Source organism: Carcharodon carcharias, chromosome 4 (assembly GCF_017639515.1).
Source record: "Carcharodon carcharias isolate sCarCar2 chromosome 4, sCarCar2.pri, whole genome shotgun sequence".
In the NCBI taxonomy this organism is placed as follows: Eukaryota; Metazoa; Chordata; class Chondrichthyes; order Lamniformes; family Lamnidae; genus Carcharodon; species Carcharodon carcharias.
In genome coordinates, this window is record NC_054470.1 from 72,063,073 (window position 1) to 72,089,274 (window position 26,202).

The 26,202-nt window shown below is 40.3% G+C and overlaps 1 protein-coding gene across 1 annotated transcript in view; it reads right to left on the reverse strand.

Annotated features, from left to right (window-relative positions):
- Nucleotides 1–297: 297 nt before the first annotated feature.
- The window catches only part of psip1a (PC4 and SFRS1 interacting protein 1a), a 42,084-nt gene continuing 16,179 nt past the window's right edge, over nucleotides 298–26,202 (reverse strand). The window contains exons 7-15 of the mRNA XM_041185428.1: nucleotides 20,183–20,261; nucleotides 18,807–19,050; nucleotides 17,684–17,805; nucleotides 11,131–11,201; nucleotides 10,963–11,033; nucleotides 8,253–8,354; nucleotides 3,804–4,038; nucleotides 3,017–3,146; nucleotides 298–1,193 (exon numbers count right to left, since the gene is read on the reverse strand). Coding sequence (XP_041041362.1) covers nucleotides 1,097–1,193; nucleotides 3,017–3,146; nucleotides 3,804–4,038; nucleotides 8,253–8,354; nucleotides 10,963–11,033; nucleotides 11,131–11,201; nucleotides 17,684–17,805; nucleotides 18,807–19,050; nucleotides 20,183–20,261 — 1,151 coding nt within the window. The 3' untranslated portion in view covers nucleotides 298–1,096. The remainder of the gene's footprint in view (nucleotides 1,194–3,016; nucleotides 3,147–3,803; nucleotides 4,039–8,252; nucleotides 8,355–10,962; nucleotides 11,034–11,130; nucleotides 11,202–17,683; nucleotides 17,806–18,806; nucleotides 19,051–20,182; nucleotides 20,262–26,202) is intronic.

Consider the following 26,202-nt stretch of genomic DNA (forward strand, 5'->3'; position numbering starts at 1 on the left):
TCACAATTAGAATAGGGCAAGCTAGCCTTCTGTCCAGCTGAGATTGGACCATTGTTACAAACAGCACAATACGATGGATGAACCCAGAGAGTGGTGAGAATGTGGATCTCACCGTCACATTTGTTAAAGCTAATAGGATGATTTAGTGAAAGCTAGACAAGCATACGAGGAAGAAACTTTACTACATATGCCTTAAAATGCTACAGAGCTCAAGTTCTTTTGTGCTGCTCTTGCATTTTCAAAAAGGTACATTCACACTAATCATTGTAACTTTTAAAAAAAGGATCAATCACCATGTTAATGAACCAAACATTTATTTTGGTGCAAGTTTACAGCAAAGTTTAGGGCTTAAACCCTTTCATGAAGGACAAAGCAAAATGCAACACATGAGAAGCGCTTCTGTGGCTCATCTGAAGTGGAAGCATTTGCTATTATAAAGACACACTAGTATAAAAAAATAAGAAGCAATTCTGAGCTCTTAGTTTACGATAACCATTCAATAACATCTTCACGTAGAACCGTTACAGGGTGCTAGAAAAAGAAAGAGCAACTATGCTGTTATGCAAAAACTTGATATTTACTAGAACAAAGCAAAATGTAAAAAAAAAAGTACATAATAAAAACAAATACACAAGTTTCTTTATGATACTACCTGCAATTCAACATGCAGGAACAAAACTAGTTTTGATCTTTTGGCGTTAAAGCAGATTTGACCTCAACTGGTTAATACAAAAAAAAAGATACACCATATCAACGTAAAAACGCCACTGAATTACTATACACATCCAAAAACAAGGGAACCCATCACCCTCCAATCATTATATAAAACCTTTTAAAGGCAGGAAAGGAAACCAAATAAAAAATGTACACCTAGGCTTCGGCAGTTCTATGTGGTAAAACACTAACGTGCTCATTTGTTGATATGCTGCTTTTCTGGGGGAGGTTTTATGGATATCCAGTGTTAAATAGCAAGTTGTCTACAAATCAGAAGTTACAAAATAGGGAAACAAAAGCACTATCCCACATTCCCCCCCTGACAACACCTGTGCTAGGAGCTACATTTTAAATTTGGTGGCAATATGCAGGTTGGAGCTGCTCAGCTTTCAGCAGCTGGTCCTGTCTCCATCTGACCAGTCTCAGTATTGGCTGATGGTTGTTTCGCCAACTGGGATGCATCGGATTGGTGTGGTTCACTGAAGTAGAGAGAAAGAGAAAGTGCTGAGTTACATGGACGCATTTTATTTGAATAAAATCATCGTTCATTTCAGACTGAAAAAGGAAAAATACAATCACCTCCAATAGCTAAATTAGTGGAGCCATCAATTAAAATGGCACTGAACACAGAAGTACAGCAGGAATCAAATTCTATTCCTGCTCTGTGCTGAATCACCTTATCGCAACACACCTGGGTTAAAGGGGGGAAAATGAGTTCCCACTCTCTACTGCTGTACAGTCAGTACTCCTCTCCCATCCATTCTTCAATGGATTTCCAGCAGGGATAGGATCTGGCCCAGCTGTTATATTCTTTCTACCCCACACTCTCTGGTAGTTCAGTCCAGTGAATTGCAGCAGTTTACAACAGCCAATCCTCTGACAGTCTCAAATAGAATGGCCAATTGGTTGGGGTACTGGGGAACAGCACAGAATCATATTAGTTTCTTGGAGAGGAGATAAAATACTGGGGAAAGGGATGCAGTGTGAAAGCACAACTGCAAATATTTGTAATTACCAACAGTGAATGCAGAAGTGTGACGGGTACATTTCCAGAAAGTTCCAACCTAATTGGTATGCATTCAATAATGAGGCCAAATATAATTCAATGTTAAGATTTAGGAAGTTTAGTAACGCCACAAACGACAGCCATGTTTCTGGAAATACAATGCCACTAAATGTAAATTAGATAGGGTTAACTTTGAGAATTTAACAAGCTGCATATTACAAAGGCATAACATTCTCCATAAAATAAGCTCCACTTCTAATGAAATACGATTGATAAATAACAGATGTCAAAATGCACATAAGAAAACAAAAGTTACCAAGTGACAGTGGATTAGCCAGTGTTTATTGTATAAGGTTCTGGATTTATACTCAAATCCAGATTGATAAGATTGTCTATGCAATATCTGTGGCATGTTACTAAAAGGGACAATGCATATTTTTAGATTAGGAAAAGTCTATAGTAATATTGTTCAGATTTTATTAAAAATAACACAAGGTTGGATAGAATCACTTCAATTACAAACTCCTTAACCCTCTCCTTTGATAAAAATCTCTATTACTTTGACCAAGTTTTTCCTCGACCCTTCTTTGGCTTGGTATCAATTTATTACATCAAAGCTACAAAACAAGTTGTTAACAGTACCAGATTGAGAGATAAACAGAGCTGGAGCCAGGCCGTTAGTTAATCTGCAGCCATCCACCAAAAGCCAGAAGGAGCAACCAACCAACAGAAAGAGGGATAGGGCTCAGTTCCTTGTAGAAGCAGGAGCAGTTGAAATATGAGCATCAGAACTGGGAAATACATTTAGCTTCTGCAGCAAGCTTCTTTTTGAATACAAAAATCATACACTTTAGTGCCAGCTAATGTGATGTCTGTGTTAAATAAGAGTTTCACTGTGAAAGCCCTCTTGCATATCTCCTGATAATTTTTTTTGCAGTGGAGGTGGATGATTCTGTTGGTAAATAACTAAGGAGTGCCAGAAGCCTTGAGCTGTACCTCAGTGCTCAGCATCAAAATGCCACATGTCCCTGAGTGCAAGCGCAAAAATGTGATCTTAGCAGAATCTCTCCATCACAGCTTAACCAATTAGTGGCACATTTTGGACTTGGCTTTACCATCTTAGCCTTATGCCAATTGACAGTTCAGAGACAACCACAACAAGGTCCCCAGCATGGATCATACTACAAGAGGTGGTAAAACTAACAAAATCAAAATAGCTCAGGATCACATTCAGACCCAGGAACTCAATGGATTTTAATCCCCACCAAGCTTTAAACTTCACTTCAATGCACCAACCTGTTTTGTGGCAGCTGCGCAGCATCAGATTTATTTTTTTTCTCATCGCCAGACTTGTTCTCAGCACGTTTCAAGGATTGGCCTTTTTCTGCATCCTGTGATACAACATCTCCATTCACAGTTTTAGTGGCTGACAACAAATAGGAAAGAGACCTATTAGCTAGATTACAGAAACTGCATGCATTCCTTAAGAACTGAGTATGTGGCACTTGATGCAGCACACTGTTAGCAGCTCCAGGAATTGTAGCACTGAAGCAAACATTAAAAAGCTCACTCAAATTTCATACTGCAATATACAACAGAAAAATAAGTTCTGCACCAATTTTCTATCCTCTTCTGGAGGTACCTACTCTCTTGCTGCCTGTGTTCATATGTAAAAAATGTCAAGTTAACCAAAGGATGCTTCATAGCTGGGCCTCAACCTGTTCACACTCAAAATGTCCACATATTCTAGTATCAGTCACTTGATACTAATCAGGAACAAGAGCCATGACTGATCATCTCCCCACCCACTGCAGTTCAGCTTTAGCACTTTCAACATCAGGACACTGATCGAGCTGCAAGCTTCTGCACGTGCATGTGCATTTAGTAGCCGAGCCTTCAGGAGGCTGCTGGTTTTTTAAACAAGCAAAAATATTTATTCAACATTAAATATTAGAAAGCACTCACAAATCATAGGAGACTAATTAATTTTCGCCCACTGCATTCAAGAGTAGAGAACTGAACGGAACCAGTGTGTTCAGTTAATTCAAAAGTAGGCAAGGGCTGGAGGAGAGATGAACTTTACCAGTCAGCTGTTCCTCTATGTTTTCAGCTTTTTTGGTAGTTTCCAGTTGATCACTTTTCTTCTCTTGTTCTCGTGCCTTAACTGCTTCCTCATGCTGCCGCTGGTCAGCGAGAGATTTATTCAGTACTTGCGCAATCACCGAGTCACCTTCACCAACCAAGAACATGGATTTGAATTTGTTGTAGATCATATCTGCCTTGAACATGATGTCTTGACTGGCTTTGTAGTTTCGCATCTGTCACCAGAGAAAACCAATGAAAACATAAACCCATATTACTGATGCAAAATAAACGTAGAACAGTCTAAGTCCTCTGTTTTCCCAGAATACAGACACAGTTTGAGGATATAAATCCTACAGTCCAAGAAGCTATACAGCATCAAATACTGAAATCAATAGGAGCCTTTGCTTCATTGCAAGGAAAAATATAGGCAATTCTTGTGTCTTTGTCACAAGTGAAACTATGCAAAACATCACAATATAATTTGAGATATCTGCCCAAACCCTGCTGCACTATAAAAACACTGCTTAAAAGCTTGAAATCAGCTCCTGTACTGTTCTACAAAGCCTGCATCTGTCCCAGTGTTTGAATACTTCTGGAAGGCTGGAGAGCAAAATCAAAACCGCCCAAAACCATGTAAATCAATGGATTGGATGAGCAAAACTTCTTCATAGCACAGCTCATTTCTTAACACTTCATTCACAACTCCGCCACCATTACAAGAGACGCTGCTATGACACATCAATACTCTGCCTATATTCAAGTGAAAGTCCAGGTGCAAAACTTCACACAATTTCATTCTAACACCCTCAAGCAGGGTTGCTCGACACTAGTCATTTAAGTAGGAAATAAAATACAGCATTCATCCCCAACTGAAACAATAGTTACTGAAAAACAAAAGACCTGTGGAAAACATCTGTCACAATCATAGCTACAATCAATTGGCTTAAAACCCTTCAATGGATGCCTCTACAACATAAAATAGAAAAAAGGCCATCTGGTCTGAGAGTAGTTAATCAGGATATAGATATTCTTTCTGAAACACATTTTCTGGGGAATTTCAGTATTCTAATTTTTTGCATCTATGCAGAACAAAGCCACATAAATCAGGAAGGACCCAGGTTCAATCATGGTCTGTGCTGATCTCTACGATAATAGCAATGGGGATTGGAGAACTGGTCTCAATCTGCCCAAGTCTTGGTGGACTGAAATACTTGAATGGAACCAGAGGTTTCCAGAGGAAGTCACTTTGCTCATCATGCCAGTGCCAGTTCCTACAAGATGCAAAAGGACTCCTTTCTAACTCAGTACAGTTGTGGATGCATGCCTGAAAATTATAAGTTCCCATTGGAGACTATGTTAAAGCCAGAGTTAGATTCCTTCAGACATTTCTCAACCAGAAAAAAAAGTTAAAATACTATACCATAAATATACAGCAATGTGCATTCCTAACTGAAATAACTTGCAAGATAAAATACATCACTAAATACAAAAGAAATACAATATCTTTTAAAATTACACTCACCGACAGTACCTTTAGATTGACCAGGCTCCATTTAGTTGCAGAAGTTGGTCGCTTCAGGTAGCAGCTGAAGTCCCAGAACTACCTGCACTGACCAACTTCTGCCACTAGATTGAGCTCTTTAGTGCAAGTTCAGAACGGGAACCAGCAACCAGGGGCCAGAAGAGGAGCAACTGAAAATAAAGCCTGGGGACTAAGGTAAGAACAAGGTGCAGAAGGCAGGGACAGAGGGAAGCAATGTCGGGAGGCAAGGCTGAAAGCGAGGTGAAGAGGGGCTAAGGGCATGAACAGAAACAATGCAGGAAAGGTCATTTGAGCAGATCGGGCATAGAAGAGGAAATCTATAGCAAACAACGTTAAATGAGTATACTGACACTACTTTATTAACGTCATTAAAGTGAAACAACATTAAGTGAGTCAACATTAAGCAGGGACTTAAATGTAAAAAGCCCAACAAGGGAAGATTCTTATTGGATCGAATAATGGGGAATGAAAAAGAGCAGATAAGAGAAACACAAGTAGGGAACATCTAAGCAATAGCGACCACAACATAATACACAATGATAATGCAGACATGGACATAAGTATGATGAAAACAAAGTTGATGGATAGGAGAAAGCTGATTTTGAGAGGCTGAAAACAGAACTTGGGAATAAAATAGCAAATACATTGGCAAACAACGATGAAGAAGAACAATGGGAAACATTTAAAATAGTGTTCAGAGTGCATGAAAAATATATTCCACTAAAAGGAAAGAACAAATTAAGTACTAGTGGGACACCATAGATGAATAAAAATATAAGGGAACAATTGAGGGTTAGAAAGAGGCATGCGTCAAGTACATAGATAGCAGAGGAGTGCGGGATAAGAGAGAATATAAAGAGATTAGGAGAGAGGTAAAAAAAAAAGGAAGGCAAAGAGAAACTTTGAAATTAAATTATGGAGGAACATAAAACAATTTTTTGTTTTAAATTGAAGTACCTGTAAAAGGCTGTAATGGGAATAGGACCATTAAGGGATAGACAGGATAATACTACAGCTAACAATAGAGAGATGGCAGAACTATTTAGGTTGCATCCACATGTTTAAAGAGAATCTAGGGAAGAGATAGCAGAGGCATTATTACTCATATCTAATAATTTGTTGGAAAAGGTGTAGTGCCAGAGGACTGGCAGATAGCTAATGTAATTCCTATATTTAAGAAGGGAGACAGAACATATCCAAGGAATTATAGACCAGTCAGTATACTATAAAAACGATATAGAGGCACTGGAAAGGTACAGAGATGGTTTACAAAGATACCACCAAAAATGCGTGGGTATACATATCAGGAAAGCATCGACAGGCTGGGTCGCCTTCTCTCTTGAAAAAAGTCCGAAGGGGTGACCTAATGCAGGTCTCAAAAATTATGAAAACTTTTGATAGTGTGGATACAGGGAGAATGTTTCCTCTTGTGGTGAGGAACATAACTAGAGGCCACTAACGTAAGAGAGTCACCAAAAAATCCAATAGAGAATTCAGAAGAAACTTCTGAAGAGTGACAAGAAATGTGGAACATGCTATCACAGGAAGTGGTTGAAACTACTAGTAGAGATGCATTTACGGGGAGCTGAGACTAGCATATGAAGAAAGGAATAGATGGTCACAATGGTACATTCAGATGAAAAAAAGGGAGGTTGCTCCAGTACAGCATAAAATATGATGTTGTCTGGTTGGGCTGAATAACCCATTTGTGCTTTATATCCTATGTAATCCTATGTATGCAATCTCTCCTATAACAATCCACCACTAACCTGCTCTGCTGTCTCCCTGAAACCATCTTTGCTTCTAGATGTTCATCCCATTTCCCCTTTAAAATGGACATGTTTTCTGTCTAAAACAACCTCTGTGGCAAAGCATTTTATGCTCTAACAACCCTCTGCATAAAAAGCGAGTCCTCAATCTCAGCGACCATTTTAAACTGATTACCTTTTGTCACAAACTTCCCATAAGAGGAATCTACCTGCTCACCATCAAAACCTTCAAATTTAAAAAGAAACTTAAATGCCCCAGTGGAAATTGTTATTGATTGGCTAAAGGTACACAGATGATGGACATTGTTTGATTAATGACAGAGCTTGTAGAGGGATGACTGGGACACTAGTTAGGAGGCAGAGATCTGTAATGCTGCATCCTTTGGATAAACTTAATATCAAGGAAAAAATCTGTCTCGTTTAGTACTTCATCTGGCTTGGATCCGTTTAACAGTAATCATCCCAATTGTCATCTCATAACTTCCCATCCCCAAAATCATCCTTATCTGCCCATAAGTCTCTATATACTTGCTGACCTTTACTGTCTTCCTCAACAAGAACAGAAGTAGGCCCAGAACTGACAGATGGAGTGCATATCTTCCAAACCTTCCCAATTCAAGCCTCACTTTATCGTAACTCTTGTCTGCCAACTTTCGATCTACACTGTGACATTTTCCTCTTATACATAAAACTACATTTTTCTAACACAAGGATGAGGCATCTGAAAGTTCGTATATGTATCTACTACATTATCTATTCAATTTGTGATTTATTCAAAATTTGGCTAATATGATTTGCTTCTAATGAATCTGTGCTGGCTATCCCAGATCAATCCACTCCTTTCGAAATACTATTTTGTCACAAATTATGGAAACAAAGAAAGCTGGGAGTGGGGAATGGGGTTGTTGCACAGAGGGAAGCAATCCAAAGCAATGGCCAGAATTCCTTCTCTTGCTTGTTATCCAGTGAGCACTACTGAAAAGGATTCCAGACTCACATAATCCACCATTGTGTCCAGTTTCACAGCACTTTCAGAAGAGGAGCAATCAGGAAGAGAGAGAGAGAGAGAGAGACAGCAGCTGAGTAAAATAGGGTTAGTGAGAAAAATCAGCTCTAAACTCTAAACATATCTAACCTTCTTAAGTGTTGCAATCAGTTCACTGTGTTTCTGCAGATGCTGTGGAGTAACCTGGAGCGCAGCAAGTTCATCTAAGGCCTCAATACATTTCTTCACATCCTAAAGGAACAGAAGTCACATGGGAAGGCACTGCATCAGTTTTGTATTTGTGGTTCTTACAATACAGAATTCCTAAATGTAACATTTATTTTCCTTTCTTTAGATTTGTCGTTCGGTTTAAACATGGAATCCTGAGTTAAACTGTATCAGATATGTTCAATTTGTAGAACTGGAACCACATGATACCAAATGAAATCCTAACTCTTATGCCAGCACAATGGTGGCACAAGTCAGTAGCAACATGTTGTTGCACCATCAGCAGTATTACTGCCATCTGGCTTCACAGTATTAGTGCAAACTCCCAGCTGCCTACATCATGTCACATTTACAAAACTCCATAAAGTGAAATACAATGGAGGAACTGGAGCAAAATATTTAAGAAGATACTTCATACTTAGAGGCAGAACATGTAATGCTGGAACCTCAACTGATCACACTGTCATAAATTTGTATTCTCATTACCAGGGGAGGTCAAAGCCTTAGTGCTTGTTTTTGTATCAAGTACCATTCCTCTGCACTAACCCTGGTCCTGCTGGTTTAGTTCCCTCAAGTACCCATCCAATTTCCTTTTGAAATCATTAACTGTCTATTTCCATCATCCTCACAGTGTTCCAGATCATTACCACTTGCAATGTAAAAAAAGTTCTTCCTCATAGCACCCCATATCTCTAGCCCAAAACCTTAAATCTGTGCCCCCTAAGCTTGTCTCAAAGCCCGTCAATTTTGTACAGCTCTCAAACCTCCCCTCAATCTCCTTTGCTTCAAAAAGAACTCCAGCTTTTCCAACCTAACCCTCTAGTTAAAATCCCTCATCCTAGAAACCATTCCGGGAAATCTCTTCTGCACCCTCTCAAGAACCTTCATTCTTCCTAAAGTGACCGGAACTGGGTGTAATACTCTAGTTGTAGCCTAACCAGAGCTTTATAAAGATTTAGTATAACTTCCCCGCTTTTGTAAAGAATAAAGTCCAAGATCCCACATGCTTTGCTAACCACGCTCCCAATATGCCCTGCCACCTTCAAAGATCTATGAATACGGACTCCCAATTTCCTCTGCCACTCGTTCTCCCTATCCCTTTGCCAAAATGCATCACCTCAAACTTCTCCATATTAAATTCTATCTGCTACTTGTCTGCCCATTCTGCTGGCTAGTGTCCAGTTGCAATCAATTGGTATCACCCTCTGTTTTGTGCAAATGTTTACTTTCTAAATTGCATCTATCCTTCATAATTCTCACCAACCAGGCAGACATGAAATCAGAAATTCCTTTGCATTCTGCACAGAGTATTGAAAACAAAAAAGCACACATTGGCTGGAGTCCCTCCCCAAAGCCTCTCTCTCCATCATTAAAACCTTTTCAAAACCCATATTTTTGACTAAGCTTTTGGTTGCTCCTTCTAATCTCTTCCCAAATGGTTCAGCATTCATTCCAATTTATGTTTTTCTCCCCTCCTCTTAAAAGCATTATAGAACATTTCTTTCATTGACGATTACATAAATAGAAGTTCTTGATGCCAGGACACAGTATTGAAAAGCATCAAGAATATATGTGGTTAATACCAAACTTGCAGGAGCCAATGTAATCAGCACAATTAAGGCCAAGCATGTAACAATCATCAAAAGACATGATATGGATCTTGGATAGAGGTACAAAACCTTCAGTCTCCTCTCACTTATCCACAATATCAATCATTTCATAGTTATTCACCCAAGGCAATGAACAGACTAGCACCAAACTGTAGGTGTTTTACTTTTAACCAATATAGTAATAGTACTGCCCAAATAATGTGACCCCTGACAATGCAAGGACCAAAGGCTGAGTGGACGCACTGATCTAGCCTTATTGTTCTTCCAATGGGGTCAAAACCATATTTTGAGGTTCTGATGAGTATCCATGTGAACTGCTTCAGATACTTTGACACATATGGCTCCATAAAACAAGAGGAAGAATTTGACAGTCGGTACCAGGCCTTTAGTGATGCCAAGACATCAGTGACTGATGCCAGTTGAACCATTGATCCTAAGAAATTGGTCATTTGTGCAGTGGTATCCTGTGCTCCAGTGAGATCTAGAAGAGAACAGGTGGTAATAATCTGAACCCCAGAAGATGAGATGCCCATTTTCCTCCATCTTCCAATGCAATCTGAAATGTGGCTCTGCTATTTTAGAGTTATAGGCTTTTTCTGCAAGCCATATTTAACTTTCTGCTTGGAGTTCTTTTAGTCCCACAACAAAATGGTGCACTCTTAGCTAACCTGCTAGTCACTCAATTGTGTCAAACAGCTACTCAGCACCTTCTCAGGGCAAATAGGGCTCGGGGATAAATGCTAGCCTCACCAGCAATGCCCACATCCCAAGAATTTAAAATATTTCCACTAGGTTTCATGACAAACCATGTGTTCTTTGCACAATTAAAAGATAAAAGATGACAATCCTGGAAAATTACAGAATAATTATTAAATGTTTTCCTGAAACTATCGTCAAATATAATCAACTGGCATAGTTCTATTATTCAGAAATGGAACTTATGTACAGATCACTTCCTTCATCATAAAATTGCACATTAGGAATTGACCCAATTCTGTATCCATTCTACTCTAAATACTCACAGGCTTGTCGATCTTCAGTGATAATTTGATTTCACTGTGCAATTTTTGAAGTCTCAATTCCATTGACATTTCTGTGAACCAAGGCAAAAGGAAGTCAGAATTTATGAAACAAAATCCAGTTAGCCTTTCTAATAATAATGCACTGAATTTAAACAGGCGGGCCCATACCTCTTTTTTTCTCTATTTTCTTGAAATTGAGTTTTTCTTCTTTCTTTCCTTCTTTCTCCTCTTTGGTTTGCCTAGATGAAAAGATAAATCTAAATTTAACAAATAAACTGCATCTATGTAAACCTTCACACCTGTTTAAAGAAAAACAAGCTCTGCATCCAAGTTCAGAACTTCTAGGCATGAAATAGAGCAATTCTTTCTATCCAAGTACACTGGGACTCCAAAACTTTCATGTAAATTTATCATTTCAGAGCTTTGTTGACCTATAAATGCTTCACAAATGATTTTGAACCAGCTAACGAGCTGGCAACCTCATGACTAATTAAGGTGCCAGTTTTCTCTGTACAATACTAATAAACCTTGCACTAAGACCCACTTAATGATCAACACAAAATTGTGTACACTGACTCAAAAGAAAATCTTACACCATCACAGAGAAGCTGAAAGTCATCGCCCAAATCAAGGAAGGTGTTATGCAAGCATCCATTTTACAAAGATTGGGGATTCCTGAATCAATGGTTCGTGGATGGCTTAAAGATCAAGAGAAGTTGCAACGGGGGTTGGAGATGGATGAAAAGTGGCCAAGTAAGATGGAAAGCCCGAAATGCCAACAACATAACTCTCAACAAGACCATATACACATGGTTCACGCAGCAGACAGCCAAGGGCGAACCCATATCCAGATCAGTCATTCAAGCTCAGGCTAAGAAGTTTTACCAACAAACAAATGGAAATCCCAACACCCCAGTAGAACTTTTGAATTGTACAGCACAGAGACCATTCAGCCCATTGTACCTGTGCTGGTGTTTTTGATAGATCTATCCAATTAGTCCCCCTCCCCTTTCCCCATAGACGTGCAATTTTTTCCTTAGCAAGTAAATATTTAAATTCCCCTTTAAAAGTTACTATTGGAACTTCTTTCAAAGCTTTTAGGCAGTGCATTCCAGATCCTAACAACTCCGCAAAAAAGAGTCTTACTTTCCTCCTTTTCTTTTGCCAATTTTGTTAAACCTGTCCCCTCTGGTTACTGACTACCCCACCCACCAGTTAAAATAAGTTTCTCCCTATATACATGATCAAAACAGTTCTTAATTTTGAACACCTATCAAATTTCCTCCTAATCTTCTCTGTCCAGGGTGAACAATCTCAACTTCTCCAGTCTCTCTACATTAATGAAGCCCCTCATTCATGGTATGATTCAAGTAGAGGTCCTCTGAACCCACTTCAAAGCCTTATTCTTTCAAGGGATGTAGGCCTCACTGCAAGGCCAGCATTTACTGTCTATCCCCAACTGCCCTTGAGTTAAGTGGCTAGCAAGGCCATTTTAGAGGGCAGTGAACCTGGAGTCAAATGTAGGCCAGACCAAGTAAGGGTGGCAGATTTCCTCCCCTAAAGAGTATTAGAAAACTAGATGGGTTATGACAATCATGACAGTTTAATGGTTACCATTACTGAGACTAGCTTTCAATTCCAGATTTTTTTCTTTATTAATTGAATTGAAATTCCACAAGCCATTGTGGTGGGATTTGAACCTATGTCCCCCACAGCAATAGTCTGGGCCTCCCGATTATTGATCCAGTGACATTACCACTAGCCACTATTTCCCACCTAACCCACCTTTACTGGGTGCTCAGAATTGAACAAAAAACACTGGCTGAGGCCTAAACAGTGACTTCTAAAGGTTTGAGCATAACTTCCTTGCTATCACACCGTATGCTTCAATTAATAAAGCCAAGGATCCCATAAACCTTTCATAATACAATAAGCTTTTTAAACAGCCTCATCAACATCCGGCCATCAAAAATTTGTGTATGTGAACCCCAAGGTTTCTCTGGTCCTGCATCCCCTTTAAAATTGTACCATTTAGTTTACATTGCTTCTCCTCATTCTTCCATCCAAAATGCATCAACTCATTTCTCCGCAGTAAATGTCAACTGTCATGTGCACACATTGCTACTATCTCTTTAATCACATGGAATTCAATTTTGCTACCAAGTCTATTATGTGGCATTTTACCAAGATGATCAAAAAGTTAATTTTAAAAAGTATCTTTTAAAATTAAACACATTATGTCTACCACCTATAGAATGTTGTATTACCTGGTCATTCCTTGGTTGAGACATTAAACTAAGACCCCATCTGTATGTTCTATTGTTTCAGTGAAAATAAAGACCCTATGGCACTCTCCTGATCAACATCACATTCTCAACCAACAATACCCCCAAAAAAAAAAAATTGACCATCTACCTTACAGATGAGGGCAAATTGGCTACCAGGTTTGCCGACATTATTACTGCACTTCCCAGATACAAATATTTGCATATGTTGTCGACAATGAGGCAACAAAAAACAAGATGTTTTTGAGTGACGTGCACTAGCTGAAAAACCTAGCAAAGGATAGTTATCAAGATTCAAGAGCCAGTGCAGTATTTTTCAAGTTACTATAAAAGAACAATAGTCAGCGGACAAGCTAGCCACAACATAATTTCTCACTGCATTGAAGACCATTTTACATGAAGGGGGATACACCAAAGAACAAGTCTTCAACTGCAACAAGATGGCTTTGGCATTACAAAATGTTACCAGAGAAAAAACTAGCAACAAGAAACACAACAAAACGTTCAGATTTAAACAGATAAAGGCTGACAGTCCTCATTTGCTGCAACAAAACTGGTCTACACACTCCACTCCATCAGAAAATTCACAAAGCACACTGCTTAAACTTAAAATCACTACCATGACTATTATCACTACTTTCAGTGGGTAGACTCACTTGATATCAAAAAATTCAACTCCTTAACCAAGGCATCATGTCATCCTTAAATTTATTTATTCTTTCATGGGTTGTGGTGCCACTGGCAAGATGTCCATCCTCAATTGCCCTTGAACTGAACTTGCGAGCCTTTTGCAAGGGCACTTAAGAGTTAACCACATTGCTGTGAGTCTGGAGTCAGATGTTGGCCAGACCAGTTAGGACATTAGTGAACCAGGTGGGTTTTTTTTAAACAACAAAAGATGATTGCTGTCATGTCACATTAATGAGACTAGCTTTATATCCCAGATTTACTAATCGAATTCAAATTCCACCAGCTGCTGTGGTGGGATTTGAACACATGTCCCCAGAGCATTAGCCTGGGCCTCTGGATTACTAAAACAAAAACAGAATTACCTGGAAAAACTCAGCAGGTCTGGCAGCATCGGCGGAGAAGAAAAGAGTTGACGTTTCGAGTCCTCATGACCCTTCGACAGAACTTGAGTGAGTCCAAGAAAGGGGTGAAATATAAGCTGGTTTAAGGTGTGTGTGTGTGGGGTGGGGGGAGAGAGAGAGAAGTGGAGGGGGTTGGTGTGGTTGTGGGGACAAACAAGCAGTAATAGAAGCAGATCATCAAAAGATGTCACAAACAACAGAACAAAAGAACACAGGTGTTAAAGTTGGTGATATTATGTAAACAAATGTGCTAATTAAGAATGGATGGTAGGGCACTCAAGGTATAGCTCTAGTGGGGGTGGGGGGAGCATAAAAGATTTACAAATATTTAAAAATAATGGAAATAGGTGGGAAAAGAAAAATCTATATAATTTATTGGAAAAAAACAAAAGGAAGGGGGAAATAGAAAGGGGGTGGGGATGGAGGAGGGAGCTCAAGACCTAAAGTTGTTGAATTCAATATTCAGTCCGGAAGGCTGTAAAGTGCCTAGTCGGAAGATGAGGTGTTCTTCCTCCGGTTTGCGTTGGGCTTCACTGGAACAATGCAGCAAGCCAAGGACAGACATGTGGGCAAGAGAGCAGGGTGGAGTGTTAAAATGGCAAGTGACAGGGAGGTTTGGGTCATTCTTGCGGACAGACCGCAGTTGTTCTGCAAAGCGGTCGCCCAGTTTACGTTTGGTCTCTCCAATGTAGAGGAGACCACATTGGGAGCAATGAATGCAGTAGACTAAGTTGGGGGAAATGCAAGTGAAATGCTGCTTCACTTGAAAGGAGCATTTGGGCCCTTGGACGGTGAGGAGAGAGAAAGTGAAGGGGCAGGTGTTGCATCTTTTGCGTGGGCATGGGGTGGTGCCATAGGAGGGGGTTGAGGAGTAGGGGGTGATGGAGGAGTGGACCAGGATGTCACGGAGGGAACGATCCCTACGGAATGCCGATAGGGGGGGGTGAAGGGAAGATGTGTTTGGTGGTGGCATCATGCTGGAGTTGGCGGAAATGGCGGAGGATGATCATTTGAATGCGGAGGCTGGTGGGGTGATAAGTGAGGACAAGGGGGACCCTATCATGTTTCTGGGAGGGAGGAGAAGGCGTCAGGGCGGATGCGAGGGAGATGGGCCGGACACGGTTGAGGGCCCTGTCAACGACCGTGGGTGGAAAACCTTGGTTAAGGAAGAAGGAGGACATGTCAGAGGAACTGTTTTTGAAGGTAGCATCATTGTTTTGTGGACTCCGTGGACTTTATTGGGGAGTTCCCAACATAATAGACCTAGGACAGGAAGTTCCCAACGTAACAGACCTAGGATCAGTCACAGTCCAGGAGGTAGATTTGTACTAAATAAGGAAACCAGGGAAGACCAGCCCATATCGATCTGCCACTCAACACACTAGAGGAAAGTCAGCCTCAGTACGGACATATTGCATTGCTAAAGCCCCTTATTGAGGGCCTGGTTTAGGCAACTAGTGATAAATAAAACACACAGCACTGATTCTGGGCATCAAGATAAGCTGGAAGTGGTAAACAACTTTTGAGGGTAGTGAAGTAGAGGAAACAAGAGATAATAACAACTTGCCTGAAGAAACCAGTGTGAACAGAGAGAATCTACAAGCCTGGCAAGGAGTGCTAATTAACTATATCAAAATCTGCTTGGTAATAGGAGATTCAAATTAATCCTCTGGCAGATTGGGAAATAATACCACGCTCCAGAGCGCTGCTGATAACCGTTTAGCCAGTCTAACGTACAGATCAATCACTGGGCAGATTGTTCCTATTTGGCTCCAGACAACCAAAGCACTGCGTGGCTATGTATTCCAACGCAATGACCATCAGAAACCCTACAAATTCTGGTAAGCTGCATATAACTCAATCTTCAGTTCTTACTAACATGTAGCAAGTTCCCCAAGCTATGGTAATTGGTATTCAGCATTAATTTATTGGGGGTGGTGCTGAAGAAAGGGAGAACACTGAAATTGCTTGCCTAAAATAATATAGTTAGGGCCTCACTGACCACCTTGTAGCCAAGGTCAATGAAACATAGAATTCTTTGCCATTAGGAGCAACAGTTCAGGGGAAAACTGAATACATTTTTTTCTGTTCTTTCACAGGATGCGAGCGCTGCTGGCTAGCCAGCATTTACTACCCATCCTTAGTTGCCCTTAAGAAGGTGCTGGTGAGCTACCTTCTTGAACCACTGCAGTCCATGTGATGTAGGTACAACCACAGTGCTGTTAGGAAGGGAGTTCCAGGATTTTGCCATTCCTTTGCTGTCGCTGGGTCGATGTAGTTCCAGTCAGGATAGTGTGTGGTTTGGAGGGGTACTTGCAGGTGGTGATGTTCCCATGCATCTGCTACCCATGTCCCAGCAGGTGGTAGAGGTCGCAAGTTTGGAAAGTGCTGTCGAATGAGCTTTGGTGTTTTGCTGCAGTGCATCTTATAGATGGTGTACACACTGTTGTTACTGTGCATCAGTGGTGGAGCGAGTGGATGTTCAAGGTGGTGGATGGAGTGCCAAACAAGCAGGCTGCTTTGTCCTGGACAATGTTGAGCTTCTTGAGTGTTGTTGGAGATGCACGCTTCCAGGTAAGTGGAGAGATTTCCATCACACACTTGACTTGCACCTTGTAGATGGCGGACAGGCTTTGGGGAGTCAGGAGTTGAGTTACTTGCTGCAGAACTCCCAGTCTCTGACCAGCTCTTGTAGCCATAGTATTTATATGGCTGGTCCAGTTCAGTTTCTGGTCAATGGTAACACCCAGGATATTGACAATGTGGAATTCAGTGATGGTAAATTTAATGTCAAGGGGCGATGGCTGGATTCTCTCTTGTTGGAGGTGGTCATTGTCTGGCAATTGTGTGGCACGAATGTTATTTGCCACTTATCAGCCCAAGCCTAAATGTTGTGCAGATCTTGCTACATGTGGGCTGGGACTGTTTCAGTGTCTTGACGAGTCACAAATGTTTCTGAATAATATGCAATCATCAGCGAACATCCCCATTTCTGACCTTGTGATGGAGGGAAGTTCATTGATGAAACAACTGAAGATAGTTGGGCCTAAGACACCACCTGTGGAAGCAGAAGATGATCAAGAGGTGCCGGGGGGTGTGTATGACGGTGGGATTAAGTTTTGGATTTTCTAGCGAACAACTGGCACAAAGGCAGCTAGCTTCCTTCTGTGCTACAATCCCCTAGCTCCACAGAATCTAAATATTCTAGAATAATCATGACATGAAAGCGACTTAGCTGTAATCCATCATTAGGGCACCAAGTACTGAACTGATGCAAAGGATTCCAATAATTAGTCAACATGTCACTTTGCATTGAACAAGATAACAACAGGAACAGGGACTTACTGCTCTTCTTTTTTGCTCTCCTCCACTTTGCGAAGCTTTTCTTCCTGTTCCTTTTCATTTTGCTTTTTCATTAGATTGCGTCTATTAGCAGCATCCCACTTAGTTTTCTTGCTTTTCTCTTCCTTTTAACGTAAATGGTCAAAAAAAGGTGTTGATGAGAAATGGTAAAGAGAATACAAGTTAAAGTTATATTAGAGAAATGCACAGAGATCTGTTCTATGATCGAAGTTTACGATTAAAAGCATCTTTGCACAAGCTGGTCTATTAGCTTTGTCTTAAGATGCTAACCTGCAAGTGTAAGAGACATACTGTAGGATTCCATTATCTCACAGAAAGCTGCAATTTCTCCTGCTCAATGACCAAACTGAACAACTGCACAATCCACAAAGATAAACAATCACATTCAGCAGCAATAGCAGATCTTGATTGTACAATTAAAGCTAGTGGACAATTGAGTGATTAGAATGATCCTGGTCTCCATTTCAGATGGAAAATTTGGAGGTAGAGGGAGGGGGTATGGAGGTTGAAGAAAATTGCATGCTTAGACAATAAGTGGGCTGTCAGCACACCTTTCAAGTGCAACTGCCGAACATGGAACTACATACACATGCATTTGGCAGTCCCTCAAAAAATTTAGCAGTTCTTTATAACTGCATCTGTATGCAACAGGTACAGTTGTTGCAGGACTACAGTAGAAAACATAGGTCACTCTGTTATCTTGTGTGTTTTGGAAGAAGAATCCCAGCTACAATTTTCAAATTTTCTCATGTCAAAAACATCCAACAAGAAAAAAAATCCCTCTCGCCAGTTGTTAATCTATCTAACAATCTCAAATAATTTGTAAAAGAAGCAACTTCCAAAATATACATCATTAATGCATTTCAAATCCAATATTTACTTCTCAGGAACACAGACGTTGTCAAAAATCAAGCTGCTGGGCTTCTGTAAAAGCTATTCAATTTTCAAATGTGCTTCTAGCAGACCATAAAAAATATAAATATATCCCCCCCCCCCACCCCCAACCCATTTGTTTAACGTGAGGAAGATATGCAAACAGGAATCACACTAAAAAAAATTAAGCTCTAATCCACTCCCCATACTTTAGATATCGGACTGTGCATACTTCATCTTCTGGTTCCTCCACTTCAGACTCCGAAGTTGACTTGGTCTTGGTATTCCTCCTTCGCTTGGGTTCTGTGAGATCCTTCTTTCCTTCCTTTTTAACTATTTCTTTTTTTGGCTTGTCGATCTTTTTTTCTTCTTTCTTCTCTTCCTCCTCCTTCACTTTCTTCTGCTCTTGTTGCTTCTTTCGCTTTTCCTCCATGACTGCCTTCTTTTCCTCAGCTTTGTTCGTAGCATCATTCTCACTGGCAGTACATACAACACAGCAGTTATGTAATATTCAAACATCAAAATAAGCACCAGTAGAACTTAAAAACAAGAGGTTTTAGTGGACAGGACAGCCATTTGGTCTGAGCTTTCTACTCTAATCGCATTTCCTATCATTTAACCCATACCATTTAATATGGGAATCAAATCTTAAAATTAGAGGTCAGCCATTTATGGGGGAAATCAGTAAGCCCTTCTTCAAAGATTTTGTTCATCCAAAAGGTTCTGAATGCTGGGTCAAGTAAAAATTTAAAGGCTGAAACTGATAGACTTTTCTCGGCAAGGGTAGAGAGGGATATGGAGCACAGGCGGGTAAATACAGCTGAGGTATAGATCAACCATAACATAACTAAATGGCAGAACAGCACAAGGAGCTGTATTAGTCTACTCCTGTTTTTATGCTCCTAGGGTTAGCCTCTCAAAAACATCATTCAGAAGATTCTCCCTTGTCAAGGGAATTGATATGGCCTTGAAACAACTAATTCCCCTATTGTATAACTTAAGGTTTCTTTAGTACATCTTTTCAGATAAAATGTTAAACCAAAGCCCCAAATGGCCTCTCAAGTGGACATTAAAAAAATCTCAAGGGAAACTATCCCTCAACGAACATCACTAAGAAAAAAAATCTTGTTTATTGTTCATTTGCTCAATGGCAGAATGGGTAATATTGTACTCCTACTACCACCAACTTTGAATTACAAACTTATCTGAAGCAGATCTTCTTTCAACCAATGTCAGTGAAATACTGATCACGCTGCTGTTTGCTGGATTTTGCAATCTTGCAATGGGCAAATAGGCTGCTGTGTTTTCTACACTATGACAGTGATTATTCTTTAGAAACGTTTCATTGGCTGTAAAATGCTTTGGGGTGTCCTCAGGTCATGAAAGGAGCTTTATAAATGTAAGTGTTTCTTTGAAAACAGTTCATTGTTTATGAGTTATAATTTCCCCAAAAATAAAAATAGATTATGTCCTCACCCAGGCTTTTGTTGAGATTGGTGATAATAGACTAAGATCACACAGAATCATTTAAACAATAAAACATTAAGACTTCATTAACCTCAAAAGTCTTAAACTGTGAATTATTTGCAGATTACCTTACACACTAACCTTTCATCGCCTGAGCGTGCAGCGATCACCATTACTTTCGGCCGCCTTCCTCTGGGTTTTGGAGTCTTCACTTCAACGGCTACAAGCATAAAGGACAAATAGATCCATAAACTAGAGACCTTGAGAAATGCAACACTACACTGCCACAGAAAATACTTCAAAGTGGTTTACTCAATCGCAAAAACAGCCACAAGCACCTGAAATTAGATGCAACACTTTTGATGGGGGAGGGGAATGAAGGAAGAAGAGCACATGAAATTCAAAAATAAAACTCTACTTACTTTATTTTAGTGTTGATCAGTACAAAGTACAAGATTTAGTACAAAGCCAAGTTAAATTATCAAATAGGTTTCATGAGTAGTGCCTTTTCCAAGTGATGCTACAGCCTTCAGTTTCAGACTAACTTAAAATCTGTATTTCTCTTCTGCTAATTCAAGTTCAAAATTTTAAGAAGCCTCAACACCTACAAAAAAATGTGCAAGTTGAAAATCATACTATTATGAGTCTTACTAATACTTCAGAATTCTTTACCTAAAATTAATTATAGGAACCCATCAGACTGCCCCTTTCCCATCTTCTCTAAGTATTTCTCTGAGCCCTATTGAGAATACCAGGCCATGATTGTTGTAAAACAAAAACAGAATTACCTGGAAAAACTCAGCAGGTCTGGCAGCATCGGCGGAGAAGAAAAGAGTTGACGTTTCGAGTCCTCATGACTCTTCCACAGAACTAGGTGAATCTAAGGAAGGGGTGAAATATAAGCTGGTTTAAGGTATATGTGTATGTGTGTGTGTGTGTGTGTGTGTGTGTGGGGGGGGGGGGGGGGGGGGTGGTTGTAGAGACAAGCAAGCAGTGATAGAAGCAGATCAAAAGATGTCACAGACAAAAGAACACATAGGTGTTGAAGTTGGTGATATTATCTAAACGAATGTGCTAGTTAAGAATGGATGGTAGGGCACTCAAGGTACAGCTCTAGTGGGGGTGGGGGAGCATAAAAGATTTACAAATATTTAAAAATAATGGAAATAGGTGGGAAAAGAAAAATCTATATAATTTATTGGAAACAAAAAGGGGGAAGAAACAGAAAGTGGGTGGGGATAAAGGAGGGAGTTCAAGACCTAAAGTTGTTGAATGCAATATTCAGTCTGGAAGGCTGTAAAGTGCCTAGTCGGAAGATGAGGTGCCGTTCCTCCAGTTTGCGTTGGTCTTCACTGGAACAATGCAGCAAGCCAAGGACAGACATGTGGGCAAGAGAGCAGGGTGGAGTGTTAAAATGGTAAGCGACAGAGAGGTTTGGGTCATTCTTGCGGACAGACCGCAGGTGTTCTGCAAAGCGGTCGCCCAGTTTACGTTTGGTCTCTCCAACGTAGAGACGACTGCATTGGGAGCAACGAATAAAGTAGACTAAGTTGGGGGAAATGCAAGTGAAATGCTGCTTCACTTGAAAGGTGTGTTTGGGCCCTTGGACGGTGAGGAGAGAGGAACTGAAGGGGCAGGTGTTACATCTTTTGCGTGGGCATGGGGAGGTGCCATAGGTGGGGATTGAGGAATAGGGGTTGATGGAGGAGTGGATCACTCCCACTAGAGCTATACCTTGAGTGCCCTACCATCCATTCTTAATTAGCACATTCGTTTAGATAATATCACCAACTTCAACACCTATGTGTTCTTTTGTCTGTGACATCTTTTGATGATCTGCTTCTATCACTGCTTGCTTGTCTCTACAACCACACCCCCCTCTCCACTTCTCCCCCCCACCCCCCAACCAAACACACACACACACACCTTAAACCAGCTTATATTTCACCCCTTCCTTGGATTCACCTAGTTCTGTTAAAGGGTCATGACGACTCGAAACGTCAACTCTTTTCTTCTCCGCCGACGCTGCCAGACCTGCTGAGTTTTTCCAGGTAATTCTGTTTTTGTTTTGGATTTCCAGCATCCGCAGTTTTTTGTTTTTATCTCATGATTGTTGTACCCTTGTTCTAAACTTGCCAAACAGTTTCTTTATAAATACAAAAAACCATCAGTGCTACCAAAGCTCAACACAAGCCCATGACCAAAGACTGCATGTAATTTCTCAACAGCCCTTTCTTCCCACACTTTCAGTTTAGTTTCAGTTAGAGAAGAATTCAGCTCAAGCTGAAGTGAACCAAACTGCTTGAAGCAAATTCCTCAAGCATAATATACAGAACCATCCGCCACCAACACCCAAAATTAGCCAATCACCTGTTAAATCTCTCAAAGGTCTGATCTTGATGGATACAAGCATGGGCCTCAACTACCCATTACCCCTCAAGCAAGCAGACCTGGAATACTCTGTATAGGCTTCAAAAGCTGTAAAACAAATTTTTTGCTTCTGTTTTTACAAAGCAGGAAATCCGATAGGAAACTAATGGATGTTGCAGAGTAAGCAACATAAAAAGGTAAGCCATTCAGCCTCATAAGCTTATTTTACCATTTAATTAGAATATGGCTGATCTGTATCTCAACTCTATTTACCCATCTTTGCTCCCTATCTTTTGATATCCTTACCTAATAAAGGAGGTATCACCAATTTGTGACATTATTCATATTACTAGTGGTTGCCAAATGGCTGTTCAAACTTATGGCAAATAAATCTCAAGGGACCAGATAAGGTATATCAAAGAATCCTTAAGGAATGGAGGAAAGAAATTGAAGGAACTTTGGCACAAAACTACCAGAAATTACTGAACGGTGGGGAGGTTCTTGGGGACTGCAGAAGGAGAAATGTTTTTTTTTTAAACAAATGTAGCACAAGCAACCCAGGAAACTGTAGATCAGTGAATTCTATGTCCATTGCAGCAAAGTTATTAAAGATATAATCATGGAACAATGATCAAGAATAGGTGCTCTTCTCAATTCAGCCTGGCAGAAGCTAAAAGCAAAATACTCAGATGCTGGAAATCTGAAACAAAATCATAAATAGCTGTAAAAACTCAGCAGGTCTGACATCATCTGCGGAGACAAAGAGTTAACGTTTCGAGTCTGCACTTGAAACGTTAACTCTTCCTTCCCACAGATGCTGTCAGACCTGCTGAATTTTTCCAGCTATTTTTGTTTTTGTTTCAGCCTGGCAGAATGTTACTAATGGAGTTCCACTTCATAAATGAAGCTAGGAATCATAAGCACAGTAACTAATTCTGCGGATACTTAACTAATGAAAACGCTAGGTTACAAAACCAAAGACGACAGACAAACTACAAGGATATTTGAATAAGCTCGCGGATTGGACAAGACAAATAACAGATCAAATTCAGTGCAAAAACCAGATGAGAACAAAATTCGAGATGGAACTGTTACCTAAATTAAAAGAAAAGTAAAAAGATTGGGAGTGGGGTGTGGTGGGCCAATTGACCATAAATTGAAGCTATTTGTTCAATAGCACTGAGTAAAGCAAACTAGATGCTAGATATATTAAAAAGCCAAATAGTGAGGTAATCCTGCCACTATATAAATCATGGCGCATCAGTTCCGATCGCTACAGTACCCAAAGAAACAGTACAGCTACAGAAAGGACATATGAGATGGTAAGCAGAATGAATTGAGGGGTTAAATTAGGAGAGACAATTATGCAAAGTTGGTACGTTCTCAGTGGAAAAATAGAAGAGTGAGAGGTGATATGATTGCTTTTAAGATTCTAAAAAAAGACTAGGTAATTAAGACTATGACAAGCTATTTCATCTTGTTCAGAACAGTAGAGCCAGAGAACATGGCCTCTGTTTGAAGAGAAGTAAAATTCAAAACTAGCCTGCCTAAGCATTTAAGTGAGCAAGTGGTCAGTCCACAAGTGGTTAATCTGTGTGTCAAGCTCCCTAGAATGAAGGTGAAATCAAATAGTATTGATTCATTCAAACATAAATGATACTAAGTATCTTTGTTGCAAGTATAGCACGCTTAAGAACAAGTGACTTTGGGCCGATGATTCTCAAAGCTCGCCACCATACTTATCTCCATCATATCTCATTGCTCACATACAGTATCCCAAAATATTATTTTCCAAATGAACTGTTTCATTTACTTTTGAACAAATCAGCACTCCGATCCCACTGCCACTCTAGGGAGCCTGTTTCAAAGATTAACCATTTGCTCTCCACCACTGAGCTTTTCTTCATCCCTAGGTCTGTTGTAGGTTGATTGAAATAGATGAGCCGTGATCTTTTCTTATGCAGCAATTCCAACACTCCAAAGTTTATTGGATACATAACTGAATGTTAAGCTGCATCTCAACATTAAGATGGCTTTGGATTTCAGCTCAAAGGCTTTCACCCAGCTGTCTCTCCCCTGACGTTTGCACTTCTTCACAAAAAAAAATTCGATGGTAAATCTGAGTGTGACTGCAAAAGACATTTCATTTGACTTCTGACATATAGATTTAAAGAACAAAACCTAAAATGTTAAGTGCTCCTGAGCTGCGGGCTGAGATTTTGTTTTTAATTCGTTCACAGGACATGGGCTTCACTGGCTAGGCCAGCATTTGTTGCCTATCTCTAATTGCCTTTGAGATGTTGGTCATGACTTGCCTTCACGACAGTTCATGTGGTATAGGTACAACTGCTGCTAAGGGGGTTCCAGGATTTCAATCCAGCGACAGTGAAGGAATAGCAATATAGTTCTAAGTCAGCATGATGTGTGGCTTGAAGGAAAACTTGCAGGTGGTGATGTTTTCAGGTATCTGCTGCGTTTGCGCTTCAAGGTGGTAGAGGTTGTGAGTTTGGAAGGCTCTGTTGAAGGAAATTTGGGGAGTTGCTGCTGCGCATCTTGTAGATGGCACACATTACTGCTACTGTGCATCGGTGGCGGAGGGAGTGAATGTTTAAGGTGGTGGATGCAGTTCAAATCAAGTGGATTGCTTTGTACTGGTTGGTGTCAAGCTACTCGAGTGTTGTGGGAGCTGCACTCATCCAAGCAAGTGGAGAGTATTCCATCACACTCTTAACTTGTAGATGATAGAGAGGCTCTGGGGAGTAAGGTGAATTACCTGCTGCAGAATTCCCAGCCTCTGACCTGCCACAGTATTTATATGGCCAGTGTGGTTCAGTTTCTAGTCAATGGTAACCCCCCAGGATATTAGCAGTGGGGAATTCAGTGAGGTAATGCCATTGAACATCAAGAGAAAACAGTTAGATTCTCTCTTGTTAGAGATCGTCATGGTATGGCACTTGTGTGACGTGAATATTACTTGCCACTTTACTGCCCAAGCCTGAACACTGTCCAAGTCTTCTTGCATATGGACACAGACTGCTTCAGTATCTGAATCGTCATGAATGATACTAAACATTGTTTGCTGATGATTGCACATCTTCACTTCTGACCTTATGATGGAGGGAAGATCATTGATGAAGCGGCTGAAGATGGTTGGGCCTATGATACCACCCTGAGGAACTCCTGCAGCAACGTCCTGGGACTGAGATGATTGACCTCCAACAACCACAACCATGTTCCTTTGTGCTAGCTATGACTCCAACCAGCGCAGAGTTTTTCTCTATTCCCACTGACCTCAACTTTGCTAGGGCTCCTTGATGCCACACTCAGTCAAATGCTGCATTGATGTTGTCAAGCTGATTTAATAATGTCTATAATGTTTTTGGAAATTATTTTAAAATTTAGAGTTTAGTGGTGTCTATGTATGTCGTCTTAATTAGAGGCTTTGATGTATAGAAGAGAAGTAGGTTTGAAATGTTAAACATGAAAGCAATTTGCATTTTTCTTTAAATAAACTAGCGTAGCTTGGATTCAAAGAGAGGGAGTGAAGTATTACACACAATCAGGTGAAGCTCAGAAACTGTGTGTGTATTTATTTTTCCCATGGATTACTAATAAAGTGAGTATTATGGAAGGGTCTTATTATTATAAGAGGTAAAGTTCAAAAGACATAGTAATACAATGAAAATTTGCATTCAAAAAGGAAAACATGCATTAAGGAAGAGAAGACTGTTGGTAAAAGGAGAGGGATTCTAAGATCTAAAGCCTCCAGCCTGTAAACCTCAAGCCGCTGT